The sequence below is a fragment of the Lissotriton helveticus genome, chromosome 5_1 (genome assembly GCF_964261635.1).
Source record: "Lissotriton helveticus chromosome 5_1, aLisHel1.1, whole genome shotgun sequence".
NCBI classification, from domain to species: Eukaryota; Metazoa; Chordata; class Amphibia; order Caudata; family Salamandridae; genus Lissotriton; species Lissotriton helveticus.
This window is the reverse complement of record NC_136065.1, coordinates 338,450,075-338,475,479: the sequence shown is the minus strand read 5'-3', so window position 1 is coordinate 338,475,479 and position 25,405 is coordinate 338,450,075. Positions and strand designations below refer to the sequence as shown.

The 25,405-nt window shown below is 43.1% G+C and overlaps 1 protein-coding gene across 1 annotated transcript in view; it reads right to left on the bottom strand.

The window, feature by feature from the left end:
* Positions 1–25,405, bottom strand: part of LOC144754527 (uncharacterized) — a 207,299-nt gene that overhangs the window by 6,634 nt on the left and 175,260 nt on the right. The window contains exons 7-8 of the mRNA XM_078642446.1: positions 21,672–21,758; positions 20,246–20,393 (exon numbers count right to left, since the gene is read on the bottom strand). Coding sequence (XP_078498572.1) covers positions 20,246–20,393; positions 21,672–21,758 — 235 coding nt within the window. The remainder of the gene's footprint in view (positions 1–20,245; positions 20,394–21,671; positions 21,759–25,405) is intronic.

Genomic DNA, 25,405 nt, shown 5'->3' with positions numbered 1-25,405 from the left:
AACAGCTCATCTATAAGGTATTGCCCATGTATTATCAGTGGAAAATCTGGAGGTGAAGGCATTTTGCGTTTTCATGAGTGGCCAATAGATCTATTTGCAGAAACCACCATTGTTGAAAGTAGTGCAGTAGGTTTTGTGGGTGGAGTTCCCACTCCCAGAAGGTACTCTGCAAGGAGTGTATCTGCAGCAAGTAAGTGCCCCCCTGTTTCTGCAGGTAGTACATGGTGGCCATGTTGTCCGTTTTGATGAGTATCACCTTGCCCGGCAGACATCAGACGCACCCCTCCCTAAACACCTTCAGGAAAAGCCTCAAGACCTGGCTCATTGGCTAAACAGATCTGCGGAGCCCGTCCCCCCTCAGCGCCTCGAGACCCTCACAGGTGAGTAGCGAGCTTACAATTCCCTGATTGATTGATTGATTGCCCGGAGTGTTCTGAAGCAGGCTTTGAGGGCTAGGTGGATGGTCAGAAGCTCAAGGTAGTTGTTGTGAAACCTATGCTGTTGGAGCGACCAGGGACCCTAAACTGTCATGGTGTGGATAAGGCACCTTGGCAAAAGGGAGGCTTCTGTGGTAATGATCAATTCCGGATTGGAGTATGCAAAGGGCCTGCCTTGCAGCAAATTGTTGCTGTCCCACCACTGCATAGAGTAATGAATACTGGCCCTTATCAACACAAGCTCTTGTAGATGCTTGTGACCATTGTGTCAGAGGACAAGGGTGTAACAGGCACATGTGCAATCTGGCACTCTGGCTATGCAAAAAGCCATAATTCTTAAGAGACAGATCAAACGTTTTGACTGGATGAAGGCAATTTGGTGGTAAAATAGGCAGTAGCTGCTGAAAAGCTTGCAGTCTTTATGGGTTGGGGTATGCCTTGCCAGTGATTGTGTTTGTAGATTACCCTAGGAAGGGAGGAACTTGTAGAGCAGTGCTATTCAAACTTTTTAATGCCACGCCCCTTCCCCCAGTGGAAACAATATATTCTGCCCCCCTCTGACGTTTTCCCAATTATTCCATTAAATTGGCAATGTTTACATAAGTCTAGACATATTTAAACATTGAAGTTAAGTTATGTTACTGTTTTAAAAATGCAATCATACTATTCTGGTCTGGCAGGCCTTACTAACATGTGAAAGTATTTACAGTAAGATTATTTGAAATAAGGGTGGGGGTTTTGAAGAATATGGAGTCCCTTCCCTTTTGAAACATACTCCCAGCTAGGATATACATGACAAAAGATGTTAGTGATCACACATTACAGAGCGGCTTACTGCAGCTCATTGTTTTCCGCTGAAAACAAAGGCACTTTAATCAGCATAACGATTCTTTTGGCCAGAGCCTGGTGGGCCCCCCTGGGATCACCCAAGGCCCCACCTAAGGAGGCCCACCCCCCAGTTGGAAGACCCCTGTTGTAGAGGGACTTGGTAACATGTGTTGTTAATCCTAGCTTGTGAAGTCGAGAAATATCAGCTCCAATGTGTGCAACACGTTGCTGTCTACCAGCACTCTTGACCAGCCAATCATCTAGGTGTGGAAACACATGCATGCCTCCCCTTCTGAGGTGGGCGGCTTCAACTGCTAGGTATTTCGTGAACATTCTTGGCGCCATGGCGACTCCAAAAATTAGTAGCTTTAACTGGTAGGGTTGTCCACTTACCAGGAAGTGAAGGTGGCATTTGTGAGCTGGATGGATGGGCAGCAGTCAATAAGTCAACTTGCTGTAACAGTGGGATAAGATTTGTTATATGTAGAAATGTTCTGATAGGATGTATCTGTTCAGGGGCCTGCAGTCAAGAATTGGTCTTAGGGAGCAGTCCTTCTTGCAGACTAGAAATTACAGGTAGTACACCCCTTTGCCCTGCTCTATGGCCCCTTTGAGGAGGAAGGTGCACGTCTTTTGTAGGAGTAGGAGGTGCTCTGCGCTTGCAGTTCTAGGTAGTACTCTTCTTCTACTATGTTTCGCAGTTTGCCGTGAAATCGGCACTTTTGTAAAAATGGCGGGATTTTTACAAAAGTGCCCGCGAAATCTAGACATCCAGACCCCTTTCAAGAGGGCGGGGTGGATCTGTGGAGGGGTGGGGGCCAGGGGGGGGGGAAAACCATCTGGTCGATCTCAGGCCTGTGGAGGCAGTGACAGCCCCCACTCTGTGGGAAGCCTGGGAGGGGCAGCTCTGTGAGACCCCCCCAGGGGTGCTCTCTGCTGATCCCTCGATCAAGGGTAGAGAGACACGCATTGTAACTTGGAGGGCTCGGGGGGCGGCGCTATCACTCAGGATATATGGCTCTTTCAGAGAAAGCAGTGTCTGTAATTTACAGAAACATTTAATGCAGCTGCAGACCACGGGATCCGATCCTGCCGGCAGCCTGACTCTGCCCCAGCCCTTCTGGGGGCTTCCTTCACTCTCCTGGCTCCCAGATGGGCCCTTGTCTGGAGACGTGCACTGCCCGGGCCCCTGAGGGCCCTAGGGGGGACTTCAGTGTCCGCAGACAGCAGCAGCTCAGATAGTTCAAGGACAAGAGGAAAACATCAGTGCCCCGCGGCACAGGCGTCAAAGCACTACAGACCAACACACAGGGACCAACACACACAGACCACAAACACCAGAGACCAACACACACAGACCACAGACACACCAGGGACCAACACACACAGACCACAAACACACTTTAAATGCTCAATCCTCACTTCTGCCATCTCTTGGCAGGTAATGGCATATAAAGCATTAGTAAACAGACTCCAGCATGGTCCAATATCTCAGCCACACTAGTCTGCCTTTCCAGAAACGCAGCTTTGCTACTTGTATATTTTGTTTCTCCTTTAGAAATGTGACATCATATGGAATTTCAAGGCCTCCTTCGTTCACAATCAATTTTTTGTGCTACACTCGAGATTTATAATGCATTTTTGTTTTTTTTTGCATTCCTATTAAGAGCTAAAAGATAATTCTAACAAGCTTGTTTGTAATTGTCTCCAAAATGCAGCCTATTATAACATGCCTTTTGGACATGATCTGTTTTAAGCGGTCACCCCCTAGAATGTATGGCTGGTTTTAAGTGCCAGCTCTCAGGCGAATTGTTACAAATTACTCGGGTAATCCAAGAAGTCCATAGGAACTGGGTGGCATAAGGTAAGTAGAACAATGTGGTTCTACTGGCAAGTAATCCAAGAGAAATACAATATTTAATTTTCAACGTAGGCGAGCGAAAAACAGGATTATGAATAAATCAAACTTAACACTGCGTTGAATAATCAAATCAGATTTTATATATCAAAATCATTCACAGTATATACAAAACTCATAGAGTTTATTCTATAGTGGTTGCTCAAAATAGAGTGAAAAGAAAGGTGTTTATAGAATTGCTCATGTGCACAGTGATAAGAAAAGAAAGTAAAAGGGAATTAATAACTGTTCACAAAGTTATCATAGTTCAATATCTATGGCCATGAAAACTAAAGTTAGCCAAGGCCGAGAAGCCTGTCAGAGAGATTTATACACTATTATTTTAACTCTTGTTCAAAAGTAGGTGGTGACTTGATCAAAACCACACCCCTCAATGGTGTGTGTATATATATATATATATATATATATATATATATATATATATATATATATATATATATATATATATTCATTCATTCAATCCAGGCTTGGATGGTCATAATTGTCGACATTTCAACCCGACTGTTGCATGAGGTAAATTAGGTCCTTGCATGCAGGTCTTCATCAGGACAGTAGAGAGTAGGATGATTTATATAGGGCAGCCTAAAAAAGACACACTTAATTAGTTCTAAAGAGGGTCAGAAATCCCAAAATTGCTATACTGTACTTGCTACCCAAGCTGCATAAAAATCCAACTAGACCACCTGGGAGACCGATAGTCTCCTCCATGAACTCGCTATTAGAGAACAGTTCCAAGTATATTGACTACTTTCTGCGTCAGTATGTTGAATCATTGCCATCATATCTGAAAGACAGCCGCGATTTTCTAAAAAAGATTGAATGTGTAGTTTGGAAGGAAGGTTTTCTCCTCATAACTCTAGACGTGTGTAGTCTGTACACTTCAATAAGGCATGAGGATGGTGTCAGAGCATGTGAACACTACCTAAAATCCAGATCCATCTCTTTTCAACAACACACTGAGATGATTGTTAAAATGATTCATTTTTGTCTAGAAAATAATTTTTTTGTTTTTGATGGGGATTTCTACAGACAAAAACAGGGCACTGCCATGGGCACTTGCTTTGCTCCCAGTTTTGCCAACCTATTCATGGGCAGATGGGAGCAGGCAGTGCCCATGAGACACCACTTGTATCACAGCCACGTAATTTTGTGGCTGAGATACATCGAAGATTTATTCCTAGTGTGGAATGGCAGTGTTGAACAGGCAGAATCATTTGTAAAGATTTTAAACAATAATGACTGGAACCTAAAATTTGAAAGTACAATAAGCAGCACTAATGCCAAATTCCTAGATCTGGAGATTATGGTGTCTGATGACAAGTTAGTGTCCACCTTGTGTGGTAAATAAAATATTACCCTGGCAGAATTTCTAGGCATTAACAAAGTATCATGCATCAAATGAGAGACAGGATCCGTGGTGTCCAAGTTAAAATGGGCTTTATTCCAATAACTCGAGTCAAAGGGAGAATATGTTCCATCACCACTGAGGTTCAGGAAGAGTAATCTAACATTTAATAACAATGAACAGAATATATACATTTTACTCCTTGTACATAGGGAGGAGCGCTCCAGGCAGAGCAAGAAAAGAAAGAGATAAGAGCATGTGGGCGTGAATGAGGGTGCATGAGGGTGTACACTTGATGAGTCATAGGTAGATGATTGGTAGGTGTCATAGGTGGGTGGGTACTTAGGGGAGGAGTTTGCATGACCAGCTGGAACTCTGCCCTAATTGTGCAACTTGAGCATGGCGTACAATTGACGTGTAACTGGGAGGAGAGCTGACTTTCGGCCTAGCAGAGACATCTCTTGTGTCAGGGCGAAAAGCACATCTTGTACAATCTGATATGATAGGGGATGTATTGTCTGAAGCAAAAGGTTGTTCATCACTAGAAATAAAGAAAAAGCATATATTCCTCCGTTCATTGCAGGGGGCTGAGACAGAGTTAGGCCTTATCTGTCGCGGACGGGTTCTGTTTGCTTTTCCTCACCGGGCAGGGATGCCACTCTGTACTGAAAACAGATAACTGTTATTCATAACACTGTCTTGGCAGGCTTCTTGCTGACGTGACTGCAGTTTTCAATGTGCCAGGAGTCATGCAAACAATATTTCAGAAAGTGGTTTCAGGCTCCAACCACAAAAAAAGTACGATATTTATTTAAAAGTGCACAATGCAAAATGCAAAATACATGGGCCTTCATTTTAGCTTAACGTTTGGGAGACTTTGATGACTTGACTTGCAGGACATGTTTGCAGAGGCCTAGTGATTCAGGCCACTACGAGAAATATGCATGGGTGACATGCACATGAATGTAACATAGGGTGTATGTAGTGGACATTTTTGGTCAGGCAAAATATCATTTTCCTCATTCCCTCCTTGTCACCTACATAACCCTTTAGGATACATATATATTCATGAGACCGTATAGCTGATCATACAGAATCATTTCTTCATCTTTATCCTTTGTACATGTGGATGGGGAACACAGGCAGTGGCACAAAGGCTGCAAATCGCCAGGCCACACTGCAGACAGAGATAGTATCATGGCAAACTGCTCCTGGATCAAGTCGTGTTAATTTGCGTATCAGTTTACTATTTTGGACGGGGCCAACAAAGAAAAAGAAACCTTTGTTGAAATCTGTATATTTCTCCCACGCTGTTTCTGTCTGCTATATAACAAGTTCCACCCCAGTCTAAGGGCAGATGTACATAAGCTGTCTGACCGCAAATGAAATAGGTATGGCGTGATGTTTTGAAAGAAGAAAGTCCTTCTGAGAGTGAAGTTCCTTGTAAATAGCTCCTTGTAAATATGGTTTATGAAGAGCATGTCATTATTATAACTTGCTGAGTTTCTTGTAAATATGGCTTGTGAATAGCGCCATGTGGTCATGGTTTGTGCAGAGTATGTTGACATTACGTTAGGCAGGAGAGAGCTAAATTTGTTTGCGGGGGGCGTGTCTTTGAGCGGAAATTCGTACCCGTTCCAGTGGAGGGATTTGGTTGCTTTTTGGTGAGGATGTAGGGCATCGCTTGGACTACTGTGATGCCAAATTTGAAAAGGATCTGAGCTGTGGAAGTGGTGGAAAAAAGCATGTCTTGTGCGGAGGTGCGATTTGCCATGTTATCCAATGGGCGTTTTTTCCTAAAAATGTTTTTTTAGAATCTATTTCGGCAGAACTCCCTTTGTTTTCTGATAAGGGGGTGGTTGGTCACATACCCAGTTCAGTTGCAATCAGTTGCATTGCTGGTCTGGCTGGTCACGTATGCATACTGGATGAATGTATATGTGAGGAAATGAAAAAGAAAACATGTAGCAATAAACTAACACCAATTATAACAATGCACAGAATAAAAATAATGATCAAGGTAACAATACATCTACTGCGTAATGTCTTGCAGTATTTTTCCTTTTTATCTCTCATCTTGCTATTCTCATATGTGATCTTATACATGTCAGAAACTGGTCTAACCGATTCACCACCGGGTGGGCTTAAACAATTAAACTACGTCTGACTTACTAGATCTCAATTTGGACCTATACTCTTGCTGAGGGGTCTTTTCAAGCAAAGGCGGCACAAAGTCTGTATTGTCATTAAAGTCAATGTTCCTTGCAAATGTTCCACATTGTCCGAAATACCGCTTAACGTGATGGGCATGGATCCAGCCCTTGCGTCCCTCCACTTTCAGCGCGGTCCTCGTGGTAAGAAGCACCAATTTCGGGGTCTTCCAGCGCGGCTCGAGGGGGCTGGAACGATCAAAATTCCGGATGCACACAAAGTCCCCTGGGACTATGGCGTGTTCCTTGACCTGGGTGTTGTCAGGGAAGGCGGCAGCAACCTGTGAACGACAAGAGAGTAGTGCAGACATCAAGGAAGCCAGGTAATCTGTCAGCATGTTACTGTCAACATCAGTTATCTTTCTGGGCATAGGCGTACCCCACATATTTGGCGGTCTACCGAAAACCACTTCATACGGAGATAGGCCTGTTCTGGAATGTGCTACCATACGCATGAAAAAAAGGGCAACCGGCAAGGCTACCATCCAATCCACGCCTTTCTCTGCACAGACCTTTGCTAATTTTGTCTTGAGGGTCTGATTATGTCTTTCTACAAGGCCTGCTGCTTCTGGGTGTCTGACACAATGGAACTTCCATGTATAACCTAACAGAAGGGACACTTGTTTCATTAATTCAGAGGAGAATGGCTGGCCGTTATCTGAATAGATCACCCGAGGTAATCCATACCTGGGGAAGTACTCGCGCACTAACTGTCTGGCTGTTGTTACAGCAGTATAATCTGGAACTGGATAGTGCACACACTACCACCAAGACGTACTTGTAACCTCTACATCTGTCCATTTGGATATAATCCATCTGGAGAACCTCAAAAGGGTGGTCAGGAGGATGAAATCCGCCTTGTTCCACCGGGATGCCTTTACCTGGATTGAACTGACAACAGATCATACATGTTCGTACTTTCTGCTTCGCTGCTGCACGCATGTGCTTGTTAAACCAGATGTTCTGTAAGCTGTCTAACATTGCTTTTTCTCCTAAGTGTGCTGGACTATGGGCTGTGTTAATGATTACTTGTACCATGGAATCTGGGAGAAACCATGTGCCTTTTCCCTTAGTCATCCAACCTTGGTCAGTCTGGACCCCTCCTTGTTCAGTCCATTTCTTTATCTCATCTGCAGTGGCATGTGTCTGTATGTCGAGTACGTCTTGAGTGGGATCCCTGACTGTCATACATGTTGTCAGTAATGGTACCTCTGTCCTTGTCGTGTCTGTTGGTGTCTGGGCTGTCTGGGCTGTAAGTTTGGCTGTTCGATCTGCCAGGTCATTACCCTGGGAAATGGTGTCTGTAACTTTGGTGTGAGCTTTGCACTTCAGGATAGAAATGGCTGTAGGTAAATGTATGGCTTCTAACAGGGCTTGAATAAGCTGGCCATGCTGAATCTTGGTCCCATGGGAGGTCAGGAAACCTCTCTCCCTCCATAGTACCCCGAAATCATGAACAACGCCAAAGGCATATTGTGAATCAGTATAAATGTTTACTTTCAAGTGCTTAGCTCTTATGCAGGCTTGTGTCAGAGCGATGAGCTCTGCTGCTTGTGCTGACAATGTGTCTATTTTCTGTGTCTCTATGACCTCTGTAGCAGTGGTCACAGCATAGGCCGCTACTAACTCTCCTGCACTCGTTCTCATGCATGATCCATCTACATAGAGCGTTAAGTCTGGGTCTGAAAGTGCAATATCTGTCAGATCTTGTCTTGGTTTCGTCACTATATTCATAACTTCCACACAGTCATGTGGTGGTGCATTTACTGTACTTGAGGGCAACAGTGTTGCAGGATTCAGAATGTTACAACGTCTGATCTCTATGTGTGGCTGGAATAATGTCAGTTCATATCCTGTCAGTCTTGCTACAGTCAAGTGTTGTGTCTGAGTTCTGTTTAAGAGAACCTCCACTGCATGTGGAACCTGTACTGTCAGAGGGTGGCCCAATACTATTGAATCACTTTGTCTTATGGCTAGGGCTGTTGCTGCATTTCAGGCATGCAGGCAGAGCCTGGGCCACTGGGTCTAGCGTGCTAGAAAAATAAGCACAAGGCTTGTGTTTTCCTGCTTGATCTTGTGTGAGGACAGATAACGCTGTTCCTTCTCTTTCAGTTACAAAAAGCATAAAAGGTTTGCTGTAACATGGAGTCGCTAATACTGGCACTTGACATAAAGCTCTTTTTAATTCCTCAAATGCCAAGGTGTGTTCTTGTGTCCAAGGGAGGACAGTCCCCCCTGCCTCCTGTGTAGTTAACTGTATGAGTGGTTTGGCTAGAAAGGCATACTGGGGAATCCATTGCCTACAGTATGAAGTGAGGCCAATAAAGGCACGTACTTCCTTTTGTGTCTTGAGCTGTGAAAGGTTAGCAATGAGCTGTATACGTGCTTGTGTTAGAACGCAGTGTTGGTAGGCATGTGAATGCTGTCTAGCTGTCTTTTCAGAGCCTGACTGTAAATACTAGGGCTTTCTGTAAAGCCTTGAGGAGCTCTTGTAAATACAAAGCTACGACCTTTTAATGAAAATCCAAACAGGTACTGGCTGTCTGGGTGAATGGGAACACTAAAGAAAGCGTTCTTCAAGTCGATAACAGTAAAGTAAGTAGCCTCTGAATCAATAGCAGTCAACAATGAAGAAATGTCTGGCACCACTGGATATTGCGGTACTACACATTTGTTCAATTCTCGCAGGTCAATAATCAATCGGTACACTGGCAGTACACTAGGATCAGATCTTTTAAGGATAGGAATGACAGGCGAGTTACATACATTTGAGACTGTCTCTACCACTACCCCCCCGTGCAATAAATTCGTCAACTATTTTCAGTAATGCTGTTTCGGCGTCAGGTGGTAACTTGTATTGTCTAATACGTGGAAGTACTACTCCTGCTTTGAGTGTGACATGGTGAGGGGTAATGTCCATGTAACCTACGTCAGTCGGTCCTTGTGCCCACAGGATCTGTGGCACGTTCTTGAGTCTGTGGTCAAAATCAGTCAGTACATAATGTCCCTTAAAATCACGTAAGAACAGGCGTACTCCTTCTGGAGAACAGCAGATAACTGCTCCTAGATCTTTTAATGTCTTCATACCAAGTAAGTTTTCTGGACATGACTTAGTAAGTAGCAAGTCAGTGGTACGTGACAGTGGACCAACCCCTAGGGAGACTGGTTTTGATACTTCATTAACAATAGGCTTTCCTGAAAATCCCAGGGAAACATTCTGTGAGCCTGAGAGAGGTGCCCCTGGAACCTCGTCATGACTGATGGTAGTTCTGCTCGCCCCTGTGTCAATCAGAAACTTTCGATCCTGACCTAGAACACGACTATGTACATACGGACCCTCTTGATCTACAGGAACCTCAATAAGGGGCAAGCCTACTTCCCTCTCGAGGCTGTTTCATGAGAACTGTTGATACTCTGGATAGTCAGACTGTGTGTACTGATACATTTGTGGTGTGGCATTAACAGGCGGTGGTGGAGGATAATTCGCTACTGTCTGTTGCGTGTTCTGTTGCGTGTTATTCTGTCTAGGAGTGTACTGTCTCTCCTTTGTCTTGCCTGTAGCTATATTGTGTTTCAGAACAGTGCAGTCCTTTACAAAGTGACCTGGTTGTTTGCAATAATTACAGTTCCCTTTGACAGGTGTCGTGTTATGTTTGTTTGAAGTCGCCGGTACCGTCTGGGCAACCAGCACCTTCATTTTTGTCTCTTTCATGCGTCTCTTTTCATGATCCTGCTCTTCTCTAATCCTATTCTGATGATACTGTAGCATCTGTAACATTTGTGAAGGGCTGTTTGCTTGCCAAGTACTCTCAACCTTCAGTACTCTATTCTTGATCTGGGGTAAGGAATTCTCTACTAATTTGCTCACAAAAAGATGTGGAAATGACTCGCTACCAGGCTTAAGGCCACTATTAATAGTAAAACATTTCTCAAATCTAGAATAGAAATCACTAGTGTCCTCGTCTTGCTTTTGTTTACATGCTGAAATAGCATCCCAATCTTCCTTTTTAGTAATCAATAATCTTGGCAAAACTTGTATCAGAAATTCAGGTAGTTCTCTAGCTCTTTCTCCAAGACCAACTCCTGGGGGCCTGCCCTTCTCTTCTGTTTCCAATGCATCCCAACTTAACTTTTTCTCACCCACTTCCCAGTCTTTTTCCTTAAGCTTTTCATAAATCCCTGCAGGTAACAGTACTTTTAATAGCTTCAGAATGTCAGCGTATGTATAATCTCCTATGCGGAGGATGTCTTTTAATTCGCGGTGAAATCCCCCTGGGTCTTTATCATGACAAGGCAACATCTTTTTCATTTCTAAAATCTCTAGTTTCGTTAAGGGGGTGTAAACATACACTCGTCGTAACTCATTGGCCGCATTCTTAACGGGATGAACCTCTCGTAGGGGGTTCTGTCTGTCTATGTGTACGTTATGTCTGTCATGGTGTAAGACTGGAGGCATGTATGTAGTCAGAGAATCTATGTACTTATGTCGTTGATCCAGGATTACATTAATTAATTCAGTACCTAAACCTGTCCATCTATCTAGTAAAATGTCGTCAAGTATTTTATGCAAGTGACCAGGATCAGAATGCTGACTTTTATACAACGTTATCAAGTGTTGAACCATGTAAATACCAGCCAAACGCTGTTCGTTCGGTGGAAGGCTTAAGAAAGTCTGAGCCACTATATCACTGCTATATATATTGGCATTGGACATCAACTGGGTGGCTGACCGGGCCAACTCTATTTCGTGTTGTGTGGGAGGTCTCTCACTCCCTATCCATTGTTTCAGTGCTTTTTCAGTAGCCTGGAATAATGCTTCAAGGGAATACCTTTCTTTTATAGCTGGCCCCTGTTTACGGTAATCAAGGCACTTGGGTCTGTCAAACTGTCGCGCTTTTCCTACATAATTAATCTTGCCTTTCGGATCCTGACGATCCTCTACCTCTTCGGATGATGACTCGCCCTTCTCGTCAGACTCTTTTCTGTGTCTTTCAATTATTTCTTTTCGTATTTTCTTGTACATGGCATCTATCTGTCCCTGTTTCTCATGTCGACCGGCATCTATGTGATCACTCCATTCTATCAAACCTGGCTTTACATCTCCGTCTCCTTCGTCTTGTTCCCTGATCAGGCAGTTAATAATAAAACGTAAGACATGGTTCTTAACCCCTACTTTTCTCTGTGCCATGGCTTGTGCTATACTATCTGGTCCCTCCCCCGTTCTAATAAAACGATACATGCTATCTAGGTGATCTTTCATGTCTGGTAATGTCTCTAGATATGCAACAGCTTGTCTTAGTCTACGTGAAATCACGACCATTGAACCCTTTCCTGGTTCTGTATCATATACACAAAATGGAATGGCTGCATCTACAGTAGGCACCCCTCCCACCGCCCCGGGACCTACGTCATCTTTTGCTAGCTGCTGCTGAAGTTGCTGGAGCTGATCTGCTTGTGGGGGTGGAGGAAAACCTGCATTAACGTAGTCTGGAAGGGACTCGTCTAGATACGAGGAAATGAATGCTTCAGATGCTGTCGGCTTTATTCTATGTACTCTATATGGTACAGGTGGTGGCGTTCGCGACCTACTGGATCTTTCTGAGGTGGTCACTTTAGCTAGTTCTTCTGACAGAACGGGATAAATACCATTAACAACTGCGTTTCTTTCCCTATCAGTCTGTTCTGTTTTGACACGTTCCCCCTCCTCCCGCAGTTCCTTTTCTCTGGCTTTCTCCCCAGCTTGTCTAGTTCTATCTGCTTTATTCAATACTTTCTCTGTTCTCCTAAGTGACTCTTTGCGCCACAATTCGATGGCATCTTTCTGAGAGGGTCTTGACTTCCTTTTCCATAGTGCTTCCTCCACCCTCATAATACATTCAGGATCCCATGTTCTCGAGATTGGCCATCTATATTTTTCCTCCAGGTCCTTTGTATAGTTTACCCATAAATCTAAAAACAAAATGGCGTCTAATCCATGCTTATTATACATATAATGACCAGGTGTGTCTCAAGGCGGGATGTTAACTGATTCTTCTAGTATACCTTTTCTGGTCCCTATCTGACGTGACTTTGAAAACAGTGGCATGTTTGAAACCAATATTCACAAATATAGACTGAAACAATCAACAATCATTCACACACAAACAAATATTAAAGACTAAAACAGTTACAACCTAAACTGACACAGAGAGCTAAACATGTACTTGAAAAACTTTATGCACTGAAATACAGTACAACCATACCGGTCTCAAAAATGAGACACGTCTTGACCGTTCCCACGTTTAACCGTGGGCCCGTCTTTACCGGTCTCACGTGAATGAGACACGTCTTGACCGCGCCCACGTTTACCATGGGCACGTCTTGAATCTTGATGTATTCCCCATAGTGGTACTCACCGGGAAGCAGAATCTTGAAACTTGAAGGCCTCGGACTTCTACGCATGCGCCTTGGAACAGGTGGACCTCTGGAGACCTCGGACCTTGCTCTCTCACGGGCTGGGCTCTGGGTTGAGACGATCCGCGTTCCTCACCGCCTCACATGGATGCCTGGTCGCAGTCCGTCCTCCTCCTGGGCCTGAGGGAGTAGCGGGAAATCCCAATGGCGTGTACACTTTAAAGTCCGTCACGGCTGTGGAAGGGGGCAAAGACTAGACCTACAAACTCCGGCGAGTGGGGAAAGGGACATGTTCCTGTTCGGGCGCTAATTAATGTGGTAAATAAAATATTACCCTGGCAGAATTTCTAGGCATTAACAAAGTATCATGCATCAAATGAGAGACAGGATCCGTGGTGTCCAAGTTAAAATGGGCTTTATTCCAATAACTCGAGTCAAAGGGAGAATATGTTCCATCACCACTGAGGTTCAGGAAGAGTAATCTAACATTTAATAACAATGAACAGAATATATACATTTTACTCCTTGTACATAGGGAGGAGCGCTCCAGGCAGAGCAAGAAAAGAAAGAGATAAGAGCATGTGGGCGTGAATGAGGGTGCATGAGGGTGTACACTTGATGAGTCATAGGTAGATGATTGGTAGGTGTCATAGGTGGGTGGGTACGTAGGGGAGGAGTTTGCATGACCAGCTGGAACTCTGCCCTAATTGTGCAACTTGAGCATGGCGTGCAATTGACGTGTAACTGGGAGGAGAGCTGACTTTCGGCCTAGCAGAGACATCTCTTGTGTCAGGGCGAAAAGCACATCTTGTACAATCTGATATGATAGGGGATGTATTGTCTGAAGCAAAAGGTTGTTCATCACTAGAAATAAAGAAAAAGCATATATTCCTCCGTTCATTGCAGGGGGCTGAGACAGAGTTAGGCCTTATCTGTCGCGGACGGGTTCTGTTTGCTTTTCCTCACCGGGCAGGGATGCCACTCTGTACTGAAAACAGATAACTGTTATTCATAACACTGTCTTGGCAGGCTTCTTGCTGACGTGACTGCAGTTTTCAATGTGCCAGGAGTCATGCAAACAATATTTCAGAAAGTGGTTTCAGGCTCCAACCACAAAAAAAAGGCTCAGTACGATATTTATTTAAAAGTGCACAATGCAAAATGCAAAATACATGGGCCTTCATTTTAGCTTAACGTTTGGGAGACTTTGATGACTTGACTTGCAGGACATGTTTGCAGAGGCCTAGTGATTCAGGCCACTACGAGAAATATGCATGGGTGACATGCACATGAATGTAACATAGGGTGTATGTAGTGGACATTTTTGGTCAGGCAAAATATCATTTTCCTCATTTGTACAGAAAAGAAACTGCAGGTAACACACTGCTGCATGCAGAAAGTAGCCACCCCCCACTGCTCATCCGCAGCATCCCCTATGGGGAGTTCCTTCGGGCTCGAAGGAACTGTGGAACACAGGCAGACTTTGAAAAAGAATGTGACCTGATGACCAATAGATTTATTGAGCGAGGGTATAACAAAGAGGTGGTGAGATCCTCCAGACTGAAGGCCAGCCAGTTTTCCCAGAGTGAATTACTGTCTACTGTCAATACTAAACAAGATGCAATCAAGGTCAGATATATCTCTACTTTTAACTCTGGGTCCATTAGGGTCAGACAGTGCTTAGCTAAGCACTGGAAAGTGTTAAAAACAGAAACAACTCTTGAAGATGTGGTACCTGATTTTCCTAGTATCACGTTTAGAAAGGGACCATCCCTTAAAGACAAGGTGTGCAGTAATGATGTAGTAAAGAAACGAGAGACCTCTTTGGACATTAAGGGATTCTATACATGCATGGCCTGTAAGGCCTGCAAGTTTAGCTGTAATATCAAGAAAGTTTTCTACCCGGTGGAAAATGTGGAAAAACTAATTGATAAAAGTTTGACCTGTGTCTCAGACCACTGTATCTATGTTCTAACATGTCCGTGTTTGAAGAAATATGTAGGCAGCACCATGTTTGCTGCCGAAAAACGGGTGTTAGAACATATGAGAGCGATCCAAAATAAAGACAAACTGTCTCCCCTTGCTCGCCACTTTGAGGAATTTCACCACAGTAATCGGGACCGGTTGCGTTTCTTTGTTGTAGACAGAATACCACCAAGCAATAGAGGAGGCGATAGAATTCGAAAACTTAGACAATTGGAGTCTCAATATATACTCAACTTAGACTCCAAAATTCCTAAAGGGCTGAATTCGGAGGAAGAAATGGCTTGGTTCTTGGGAGAATAACCATGTAGTATCTAGTATTTCAATTCCCATGATTAATCTGACCTCACTGTATAATAACTTCTATTACCCCTGAACTATGCCTAACTGTTCTTTTCTGTTTTGAGATGAATAGATATGATACTGAGTCCTATTGTCCCCATATGTTTTTATGCTCACTCACATGCACTTGTTTTTAATTAATGTAAATAGGAGTCACATCAGGTTATAGGGTTGAAGGGAAAATCATTGTCCGAGCAATAATGAGCCTTGGGTATTTCCTTTTCAGATTGGGATGCGATACACCCTGTGAACTTGAAACATTGGGAAAAGGAGCCTTCTCTAAGCAATTTAAGGAAATTGAAAGTATGAATTATTTGGACTATATATGGAATTCCTCCAGTTGGAAAACAAGATAAATTACAATGGAGAACAATTATGATACCCACTTGGGCATTAGCGACATTAAGCTTATAGGTGTTTTGTAACACATTCATGATTGATTCATTGGATTCTTCTACACTGTCGAAGTGGCATTGAGTAATTTCAGTAAGAATGTATCTGTTAAAATATTAAGTTTGTGTCATTAATTTTATGAAATCCTTAGCCATAGCACAAAGACTCGGCCATTGCATATCTATGAATAGGTTTACATTCGGTCTAGTCCTGATTATTAATAATTGGCATGTAACCTTAGGACTCAGTTCCAACCTTGGATTTATTCATTTGGAATTCACATAACTAATTAATTTGATTCATATATTGCTTTACTTTGAGCCATTTGGCAGAAATGTATAATTTTTGGGCTCCATATTTTTACCATCCCACTTGGGAATTCCTGATCGATGATTTATGACTATGAGGCTCATGATTTGTGTCTGAACCACATATGCAATGTAAATACGCACGTAAGGGCGATTAACCATACATCCCATCTAGTAAACATACGTTATACGTATGCCCGTAACCTGTAAGGTAAATATAACTCACTTATGGAAATAAGAGGTACTTACCCAACTACACAAAAGTGTGACGCAATGAAAATAAGATTTTTCTTTATCATGTACAAGGTATCGGGTTCAATGTGTATTTACAGACACTTGGTCTGTTTTGTTTTTTACTTAATGTTAGGAATTAATTGCAGACTGACATTAATTTGATTATTGTTAATGCAATATCGCCCTTAGCTTAATTTGAATTACTAACTTGAATTACGAATTTGTTGTGACGTTTAATTGCAATGTTAAATAATTGACATGGTATGTTCATGAACTATGAGTTACTTCGACCCGTTCAAAGATGGCCAACCCCAAATAATTTTGTTAGTTCATCCTTAATGTTGTCTGTCTGTGTGTAATCACGTGCACGAAATATAAACAATGGCCATGTAGTAGGGCTTTACCCGTGAGCAAGGCGGCTATCCGCCGAAACGCGTAGGGTTTGTTTTTTGGCTTATGGTTATCAATAAAATCTAATATGACCATACGGACGGAGTACTAAGTATAATTTCCTGTGTGGAGTGCGTGGTACTAAGTATAGTACGTGATTTTGCATATATATATATATATTCATTCATTCAATCCAGGCTTGGATGGTCATAATTGTCGACATTTCAACCCGACTGTTGCATGAGGTAAATTAGGTCCTTGCATGCAGGTCTTCATTAGGACAGTAGAGAGTAGGATGATTTATATAGGGCAGCCTAAAAAAGACACACTTAATTAGTTCTAAAGAGGGTCCTATTAAAAACCTTCACATCGCCAATAGTACAGAGAAGTACTAACGTACAGCTCATGTTGACAATTTGTATGTTCCTGGAATAGCACTTGCCATAATCCTAGTTTACCCCTAACAAGTTAATCTAAAGTTACTTGCTTTTACCTGGTAAAGAACGTAAACATGTTTTATTGCACAACCTTGAGGACTTGTACCCGATTGATACCTTTTTCTCAATAACGGCTGTAAAGGTGGTGTGCAATCACACTCCATTAAACATGGTTAGGCTTTGTGAAACAGGTGGAGCATCTAAGCTTGCCTTTCTTTCTCTTCCCTACATCTTTAGGAACTTGGCAATGCTAAAGGATTCCCAGTCTCTAAGAAATCTAGATTCATTTTTACATACCATGATGCAACAGGAGGCCCCCAAATGCACCCATACATCCTGAGAGAAGTGGCTCGCAACTATCGACTGCCCGTTAGCTGACCATGCAAATTTGGTTGTTCCCAGACTGAGGCCCTCTCACATAATTATCGGCTACCATTGATACATATAAAATGTTTACATACAATATATTAAGCTCTAGCAACAATGCAGTGACTGGGCCTCAGAGACAATTCAATTTGAGCTGAATGCAGAGACCCGAATGCTAGGTTCCTTTATCTGTTATGGCTGTGTCCAACAATCGCTAGCTTCAGGGAAGAGGTGAAGGAAGCAATGACTGGAATGATTGGCTTACTATGGCCCCTTATATTCCTCCTCTGGCTCTTTCTCACTGTTAAGGACATTCCTTCTGTTGTCAGGAAATATTCTACCTCTGCACTAATGTTGGCAAAAGGCAGAGCGGTGATACAATCAAGTTGTGGCTCTACCCACAAACTCAAAGACTGTTTGAGAGACATAACATCCTGCAGTGAGCAACTAGATGTCTACTGGCAACTGATGCCCATCCAATCTAGACCCATACCTTCTGTCACATTGAATGGTGGACTCTGTGAATGCCACTGACACTAAGATCCCCTAGGTAAAATAAAGTACATGGTAGACCTGAAACTCCCCTTGGCCCCCTTTCAGCTGATGCCATTCTGCAAGGAGTAGATATGTAATATTCTTTATGAATAATATGATTTGGGGGTGGATGTTGGTTATACCGTTCGTTGTTGGGTATACTGTTATTTATGTATTTTGCCGGTGTCTTTGATCTTATTTTTATGGCTCTTAGTGTGAAATGGGGGTTGTCTTTTCTGTTAATTTTGAAACCTTCAAGTATTACATTATTATTATTATTAATTCACATTTGGTAAAGCGCATGGCTACCCTTAGGCATCCCAGCGCTAGCAACAGCAAGTGACGGAGAACAGTCTCAAGGCAAGTTCTGAAAAAGCCATGTTTTTAGTGCTTTGGAAATGAAAGATGATGGGTCAATGAACGGAGATAGGTCGGGAGCTTATTCCATAGTCTTGTCGTATGTTGTAGGCGAACATACGGCCTCTGGATCGTGCTCTCTTGATTTTAGCTACTGTTGCCAGGAACAGATTAGCTGAACGCGTGCATCTTGAGGGACGGTGAAAGGCCATAAGGGCGAGATTGATTTTTAGGCCAATCCCCATAGGGTTTTGTGCGCTATGCACAAAGATTTAAAAATTATACGTTCCTTTATTGGTTGCCAGTGTATTGATTTCAGCGCCGGCTTAGCTGATTGTGAAGTTGTGCAGTAGCCTGGCTGCGCAATTCTGTACAACCTGCAGTTTTCTTGTGGTGCTATTCTTTTAAAGACCTTGAACTGAAAAAAATGGTTTGAAAAATCCTGACATGTTATTATTGCTAAGTTACTGTTATGTTTCTAAAATAGCTCTTAACGATATTATATTTTGTGTCCAGCTAAAGAAAGCAGAAATTTAAAATATCCATCAGCCAATGGCCTGCAAGATTTGAAAAACCTATCACAATTACCTATTATACGTTTCAACACAGAGAATCCTTTTTTAATGTCTAATGAAAAAGACCTCAATTACAGATATTTTCTACTGAACTATGTCCTGTGGAGGTAAACTGAACAGCCTTTGGGTATAACAGTAATAATGACTTGTTTTTTATGTAGCTCTTAATACAACACTTCTGACTTTTCTCGATCAGTTGCCTAGATAGGCCATATGATCATGATTTCATTAGGGACCGAGGTCCAACTCCTTTACCAACCCTTTTAACAGAGTCCTGCCCTCAAGCTGAAGGAGCGAGCATATAAATAACTCAGCCCACCTTCAACCCAGGAAGAAGATAGGCTGTGAACATATGTGAAAAAGCTGAAATAGCTAGGTATACCACTGTGGGTGTTATTGGCGAAGAAGGGAACCATGGTAATGGTAAGTAGGGTGCTAGGAACTAAGGGGGTTGTTATAGTGAGGTTAGCAGGCCACTATGTTGCTAGGTCATCAGAGGCCTCTGTGACCCCATTTTAACCTGAACGCCAAGGACTGAAATGTGCCTGCTGCCGTTTATTGCTCCTGCTCTATGCCTTTAATCTGCTTGCCAGGACTTCAGGTTTCCTCTTCACAGCCTTTGCCCCGCGTGTGATCCTTGTTTTATGATCGCGTCCTCTTGACACACAGGGTCTTTGCTTGCGGTCTGTGGGCGGGAACTTTGCCAGAGGACAGGCCACAAGAAAATTAATTTATATGAAATTGTCTCCTCATGAACCTATTTTAAGATGGTTTTGAAACATTATCAATAGAAGTCTTCCAGAGAGGTAGAAGTTTTCTGGAGAATGCTCATGTCCAAAGTGATTGAAATGAGGTGGATATGCTACAGTATTAAATATAATGTCTTTAATGTAGCTCATCCGTGTGCTAAGGACTCCCAGTGGGAAAGGGGAATAAGTCAAAGGACAGACACATATGGGTCCTGGAGTAGCGTGCTACTCCCTGAAAAAGCGCTTTGAGGCCTCGTGAGGGGTAGTAAGCGCTATATAAATGCAATTACAATACAATGAAATAGCCAATACTTATGACCTCTGAGTTCTCCTGGCAGAGGGGACATACCTACTGTTCTTATCAGTTGAGATCGCAGACCAGGAAAAATGCCACAAAATGACATGTTGATGTGTTACAAAATTATTAGAAAAAACAAAGTACTCACTCCTCTCTCGCAAGCCCTGGCCAAAGCTTCGGTAGACATGATATAAGGACCAGAAAAGCACAGACTTAATGGTGACCGAGATGCAAGAGCCAGTAACAGCAGCTGCTTCCAGTATGTGGGTTTTATCATGACCCCAGCTGCTTATCACCTAAGGGGGAAAAACATAAACCTGTTCAGTCTGAATCAAATCTAAATGTGTGGTTATGTTAACATACAAGTGGTAGCACGGTGGCCAAGGAATTGTTGAGCTATTTAATTAAACCTGCCTTTCCCCAGTGTAAGACCTCTCTCGCTTTAAAAATGTGAGAATTCGGGTATGGTACCCCCACATAGATGAAGATTTGTTTTAAAAAGGCTATCTTTTACCTCTTAATGTTCTATAGATTACTTTGGTCTAGTCATAATACAGCCATTATAGAAATGCACTATCTCTTTTAGCAGCAATGAACCCCAACACTCCTGCCTTTAGTAATGAAGGTGAAAATAGAAATGCTCATGGGAAGACTGTATACCTGTAATGTGAAAGAAGCACTCTGTTTTAGAATTAGCCCTATAGAGTACCAGAGCTCAAAGGCTCATCGGAAAATGTCTGTTTCCCATATATCCATTTCACAATTAACCGCAGTGTACAGATGATATTTTTACTGTTTTACGTCCCAGGTGATACATGAGAGTGTCAGACAGAGCTCCAACGAATCCCCAATGTTTCTGTATTTTTCTAATGCACACGCCAGAGTACAAGCATAGCTGTACCCACCCACAGGGTCCACGAGTGCTAATGCCTCTCAAGGCTCATGCCTAAACCTCCATGCTATGGTGTCAGGTACCTGCTGCAGAGACGTTTTAAGGCATGGGCAAAGAGGGCTCTGGCCCAGGGCCCCTGCCTTTGAGGGGGGCCCTTGATAGAGACAGGCTGTTCTGCAGAGTCTTGTACGGAGTACCGTAAAAAATTCTTAAATGTGTTTTAAATATCGTTTTCCTTTAATTTATTGTTAATGTGAGTAGTGTGTGAGAATATATTACAGACAATTTGCAGAATAATGTGTTTATGTTTCATGCAACAGCCATAAAACCGTTTCTTTTAGATCAAAAAAGGACCTCACATATAAGAAATGGGAAGGTGTCACAGATCATTTGCAGCAATATTAGAGGGCTGCTGCTATGTTACAATATTGAAAACACACATTAGTATCCCTGAACATTAGATGTAAACACACTAAGAACTTGGACAAGTGTGTCAGTGACCTGGTCAAAGACAGCATGAAAGAGCTGAAATTGGATCATAATTTTAAAGCCGTTCTGAAGAGGGGCCCCCAAAATATGTTTGGCCCAGGGCCCCCAAAATCCTTAAGATGTCCCTGACCTGCTGGAAGAAACAGTCTTATTGTGGTTTTCCCAGATACAGGCAAGCAACTAATGCACTCACAGTGTATAGAAGATACACAAGATAGGCAACTTCAGGCAAATTCTGCAGCACAAATATCCAAACCAGGGGCTTCATCTCTTTCAGGATCTGTAAGAAGAAAGTACAGGCATTTGCATGGAGTCCTTGAACTCAGATAATCAAACCTCTTACAAACATTTCAAATAAAATAGGGAAATTAATATAAAGTAGATTGATTCCTGGGTACAAGCTAAATCCTTATGAACATTCTCTAAAGTGTTACTTCACCTTTAAAAGCCAATTATCAGTTTTTCTACTGCAGAACTCAAATATTGACTCGTGGGATGGCTGCAAAACCCAAAGTGTTGCTCAGTAAATCCATATTTTTTTTAACAGTTTTTGTTGTCATTTCATAAAAGAAGCAACGGTGAGGTGATGGCCACTAAGTAACAAGGGAAGGGGTGAAGGGGAGAAAGGGGGGGGGGGGTAATTTGTAAAGTCAGTAGATTTGGAAAGACATAATCACTCCATCATATCACGTTTGAACCAGGACCACATGGAAATAAGCCCATCATATGAAAAAACTATGCAGCGGTGTTCCCTCCAGCGGCGGCTAATGGAGAAAGAAAACATAGTACGCAGGTTGCACTCACACCCCGAGGTTTTAGATTATCAGGGGGCCGGAGGTGGGGCCATCCAGGTCACCTGGCGCACTGTCCAATCTGGTTGGAGGGTCTGCGTTGGGCACGTCCCTCCCTGTCACAGGTGGGCGGGAGGAGGGATGTCTCTTTGTTTAAAGTAAGCTAATAGGGGCTCCCAGATGTCTTTCAGGCGGGATCTCTGTGGCATCAGGTCAAAGTAAGTAGATAATTGTTCTTGGCAATAGACCGCATCACGCAACCACCTCAGCTTTCGGTGCGCGCCGCCTGCGCCAGTAAATAGCAACATGTCAGTAAATTCATATTTTAACTCCTTTCTTTTCATGTTTGCATAATTCACGTGACTTCCCATATGAAGTTTGGCTTTTTCTTATTCCAATATCTGTTTGGCAAACTTGTTCACTCCATCACAAACTTCCTTCTAGGTATAAGGCTGCTTCTTGTTTGCCAAGAACATACAAATTACAATGCCTTCCCCGTTCTTCTACCATGTACTACCTTTCTTGAAATGCACAACTAAAAGCAATGTATAATGCATTTAAAAATTAGAGACCTTTAATGCTTATGTTTTATTTAATATTATAGCTCTTTTACCCTCAAGTCCAGAAACATATTTTTTTTTATTTCACACCTTGACCAGCCCTCTGCTACTCTGGTGACAATATGTGAAATCAGCGTACTGTCGACTTGAGAAATTCTTCTACTGTATGGATCAAGGAGCTGGAGGGGGAGAACATCCCCTATCAGAGTCTGTATTCTCAAATTTCTAATTACATCTACGCTACATTGGCCTAAAACAACGGGGAGATCTGCTTCTAGAAAGGGACCTCCCTTAAAGTCTATTTTGAGGCTGAAAGGTTTTCATTCTTGAAAAGGAGGTAATGCCAATGGTTTCATTCCATCAAGGCTGAAGAAGACCCACACAAGGCTGCTGTTGTTGAACCTATGACAAAGACATGTTTTCATTCTTTTTGAAATGTACAGGTGTTGTATCTGGCTCCTCTTACTGAGATCTGTCAAGCCTTGATGATGGGAGAGTATATGGAGGAATAATTTGTCCAGATTATTTTTCCAGCTACAAGCTGAGAGAGATATTGATGGCAAACAAAGTCTCAATATCAAACGTTCGCGAGTGAGACTCTTGATGTCAAATATCCCAACACTAAACTCTTTAACACTGAAAGCCTCAACATTGTATATCTTAATATCTGAAAGTGGTAGGAGGCAGAGGAAACACATTGTGCTCTCTTCCTTTGGTAATATCCCCAGGTAAAATGTTCCTTTTTTCCTTAAAGTGTAAGCCTCAGATGAGCTCCCTTCCTATAATTAAATCTCCTACATTATACCGCCTGACAGAGATCACAATTTATGGGTCATTCTAAAAGACAAACCACACAAATGATTTGTTAATGCCCTGGTTGCTTACCGGTAATCTTCATTACTACGAGTATAGTCTTCCTCGCCACATGAGTTACGTAGTGAGCTTTAGCTCCACACCAGAACCCTCCAAAGCAAATTAGCATCCCATGCCTCCCATCCCTCCTCAACATGGCCGACCCCTGTCACCCATGACCCAGTATATGGGGAAGGCCGACCCACCCCACTTCCTGTAGAACTACCAAGCCCCAAGAACCACATGAAGCCGATAGCCAAACAGGGAGGGAGGGATGGGATCTCATGTGGCGAGAAAGACTATACTCTGAGTAATGAAGATTACCAGTAAGTAGTACAAAAGGGGGTGGTGATGGACGGAGCATCTGAATCAATCAAACACTCACACCCAGTCAAAAGATCTGGGTTTAATCCATCCCCGTTCTTTAGCCTACTCTGCCACCCCACTTAAGACATGGCTATATGCAAATCAGTCTGACCCTGTGCCTCATGGGAACAGTTCAGCCCGAACTGCCAAGCCTTCCCTGGACCAGTAAGTAACCAGGGGATCACCTTCTAGTAAATCTTCCTCGCCACCGGAGTTACGTAGTGAGCACATACCCAAATTAAGCCGCTTCACGGGAACTCACAAGAAACCAATGAGAAGAAGGAGATGCCAAAGATCCAAGACAAATCCAGACAGGCAAACCACAAGCTGGAAGAACCAGCCCCGAGAACTGCCACAGCACCTCCCCCCCTCCCCCCATCCAAAACCACCTGGTAATGATCCATGAACATGTGCAAAGCCAAAAGCAACAAACAAACTGGCAAAACAACAAAAAGAAGCAGTCCGGTCCAAGGACACCAAGACCGCCTGACGGACAGTATAGGGCGAGAGGGAAGAAACAGCCCCAGCCTATAGAATCGAAGGAAAAGAGGGCAACACCACCAAAGTAACAAACAAGATGTCACAGCAGCAAAAAGGTGCAGTCCAACGCAAACACAGCAACAATGCACGTCGGACCACCAACAGCTAGAGAGCAGAATCCACCCCATATCCAACGACCGGAGGGAAAGAAGGAAACAAAACCCTCCGGGCCCAGGGGACAACCGAGGGGACCGAGGGCAGACACAACACAAAACGGTCCGGCAGGAACCGCAAGAACAGAGGAGAGCGCGCGTTCGCACGGGGATGAGACCTGGCTTCTCCCGTTTATACACTGCACTGGCGATTTGGAGATTCAGACAATTCCGCATATCTCTTCAACCTATACTATGTACCCGTCAAACTAAACATGACCTAACATCGTACGACATAGTCGAAGGTATATAAACAGGCCCTGGTGAGAAACCATACCATTGTTGTTGGGGAACCTATCAAATCCTCTTGCAAATCATACTAGTTTGGAGGGAGATCGTTGCAGTGTAATATCATTGATATCAGTGCAAAATAAAGACCTCCTGGGAGAGAGGCCCAATAATACGGATGCTAACATCATATGGACTCATCTCGCAGTGGTTTAACCCCTTCCATGCTGACGAGCTCAGCTCGTCATCAGCGATACCTACCGTGTGCTGATGACGAGCTGAGCTCGTCATGTAACGCGGTAATTCGCAAATTGCCGCATACAGCGGGAAAAACGGCTGCACGCATGCGGTTAATAACAAAACCCTTTTCTTCCTAGATGATATACCCCAACCACTCGCCTAAAATTTTTAACATTGGCAGTCCTGAAGAAGGTGGTC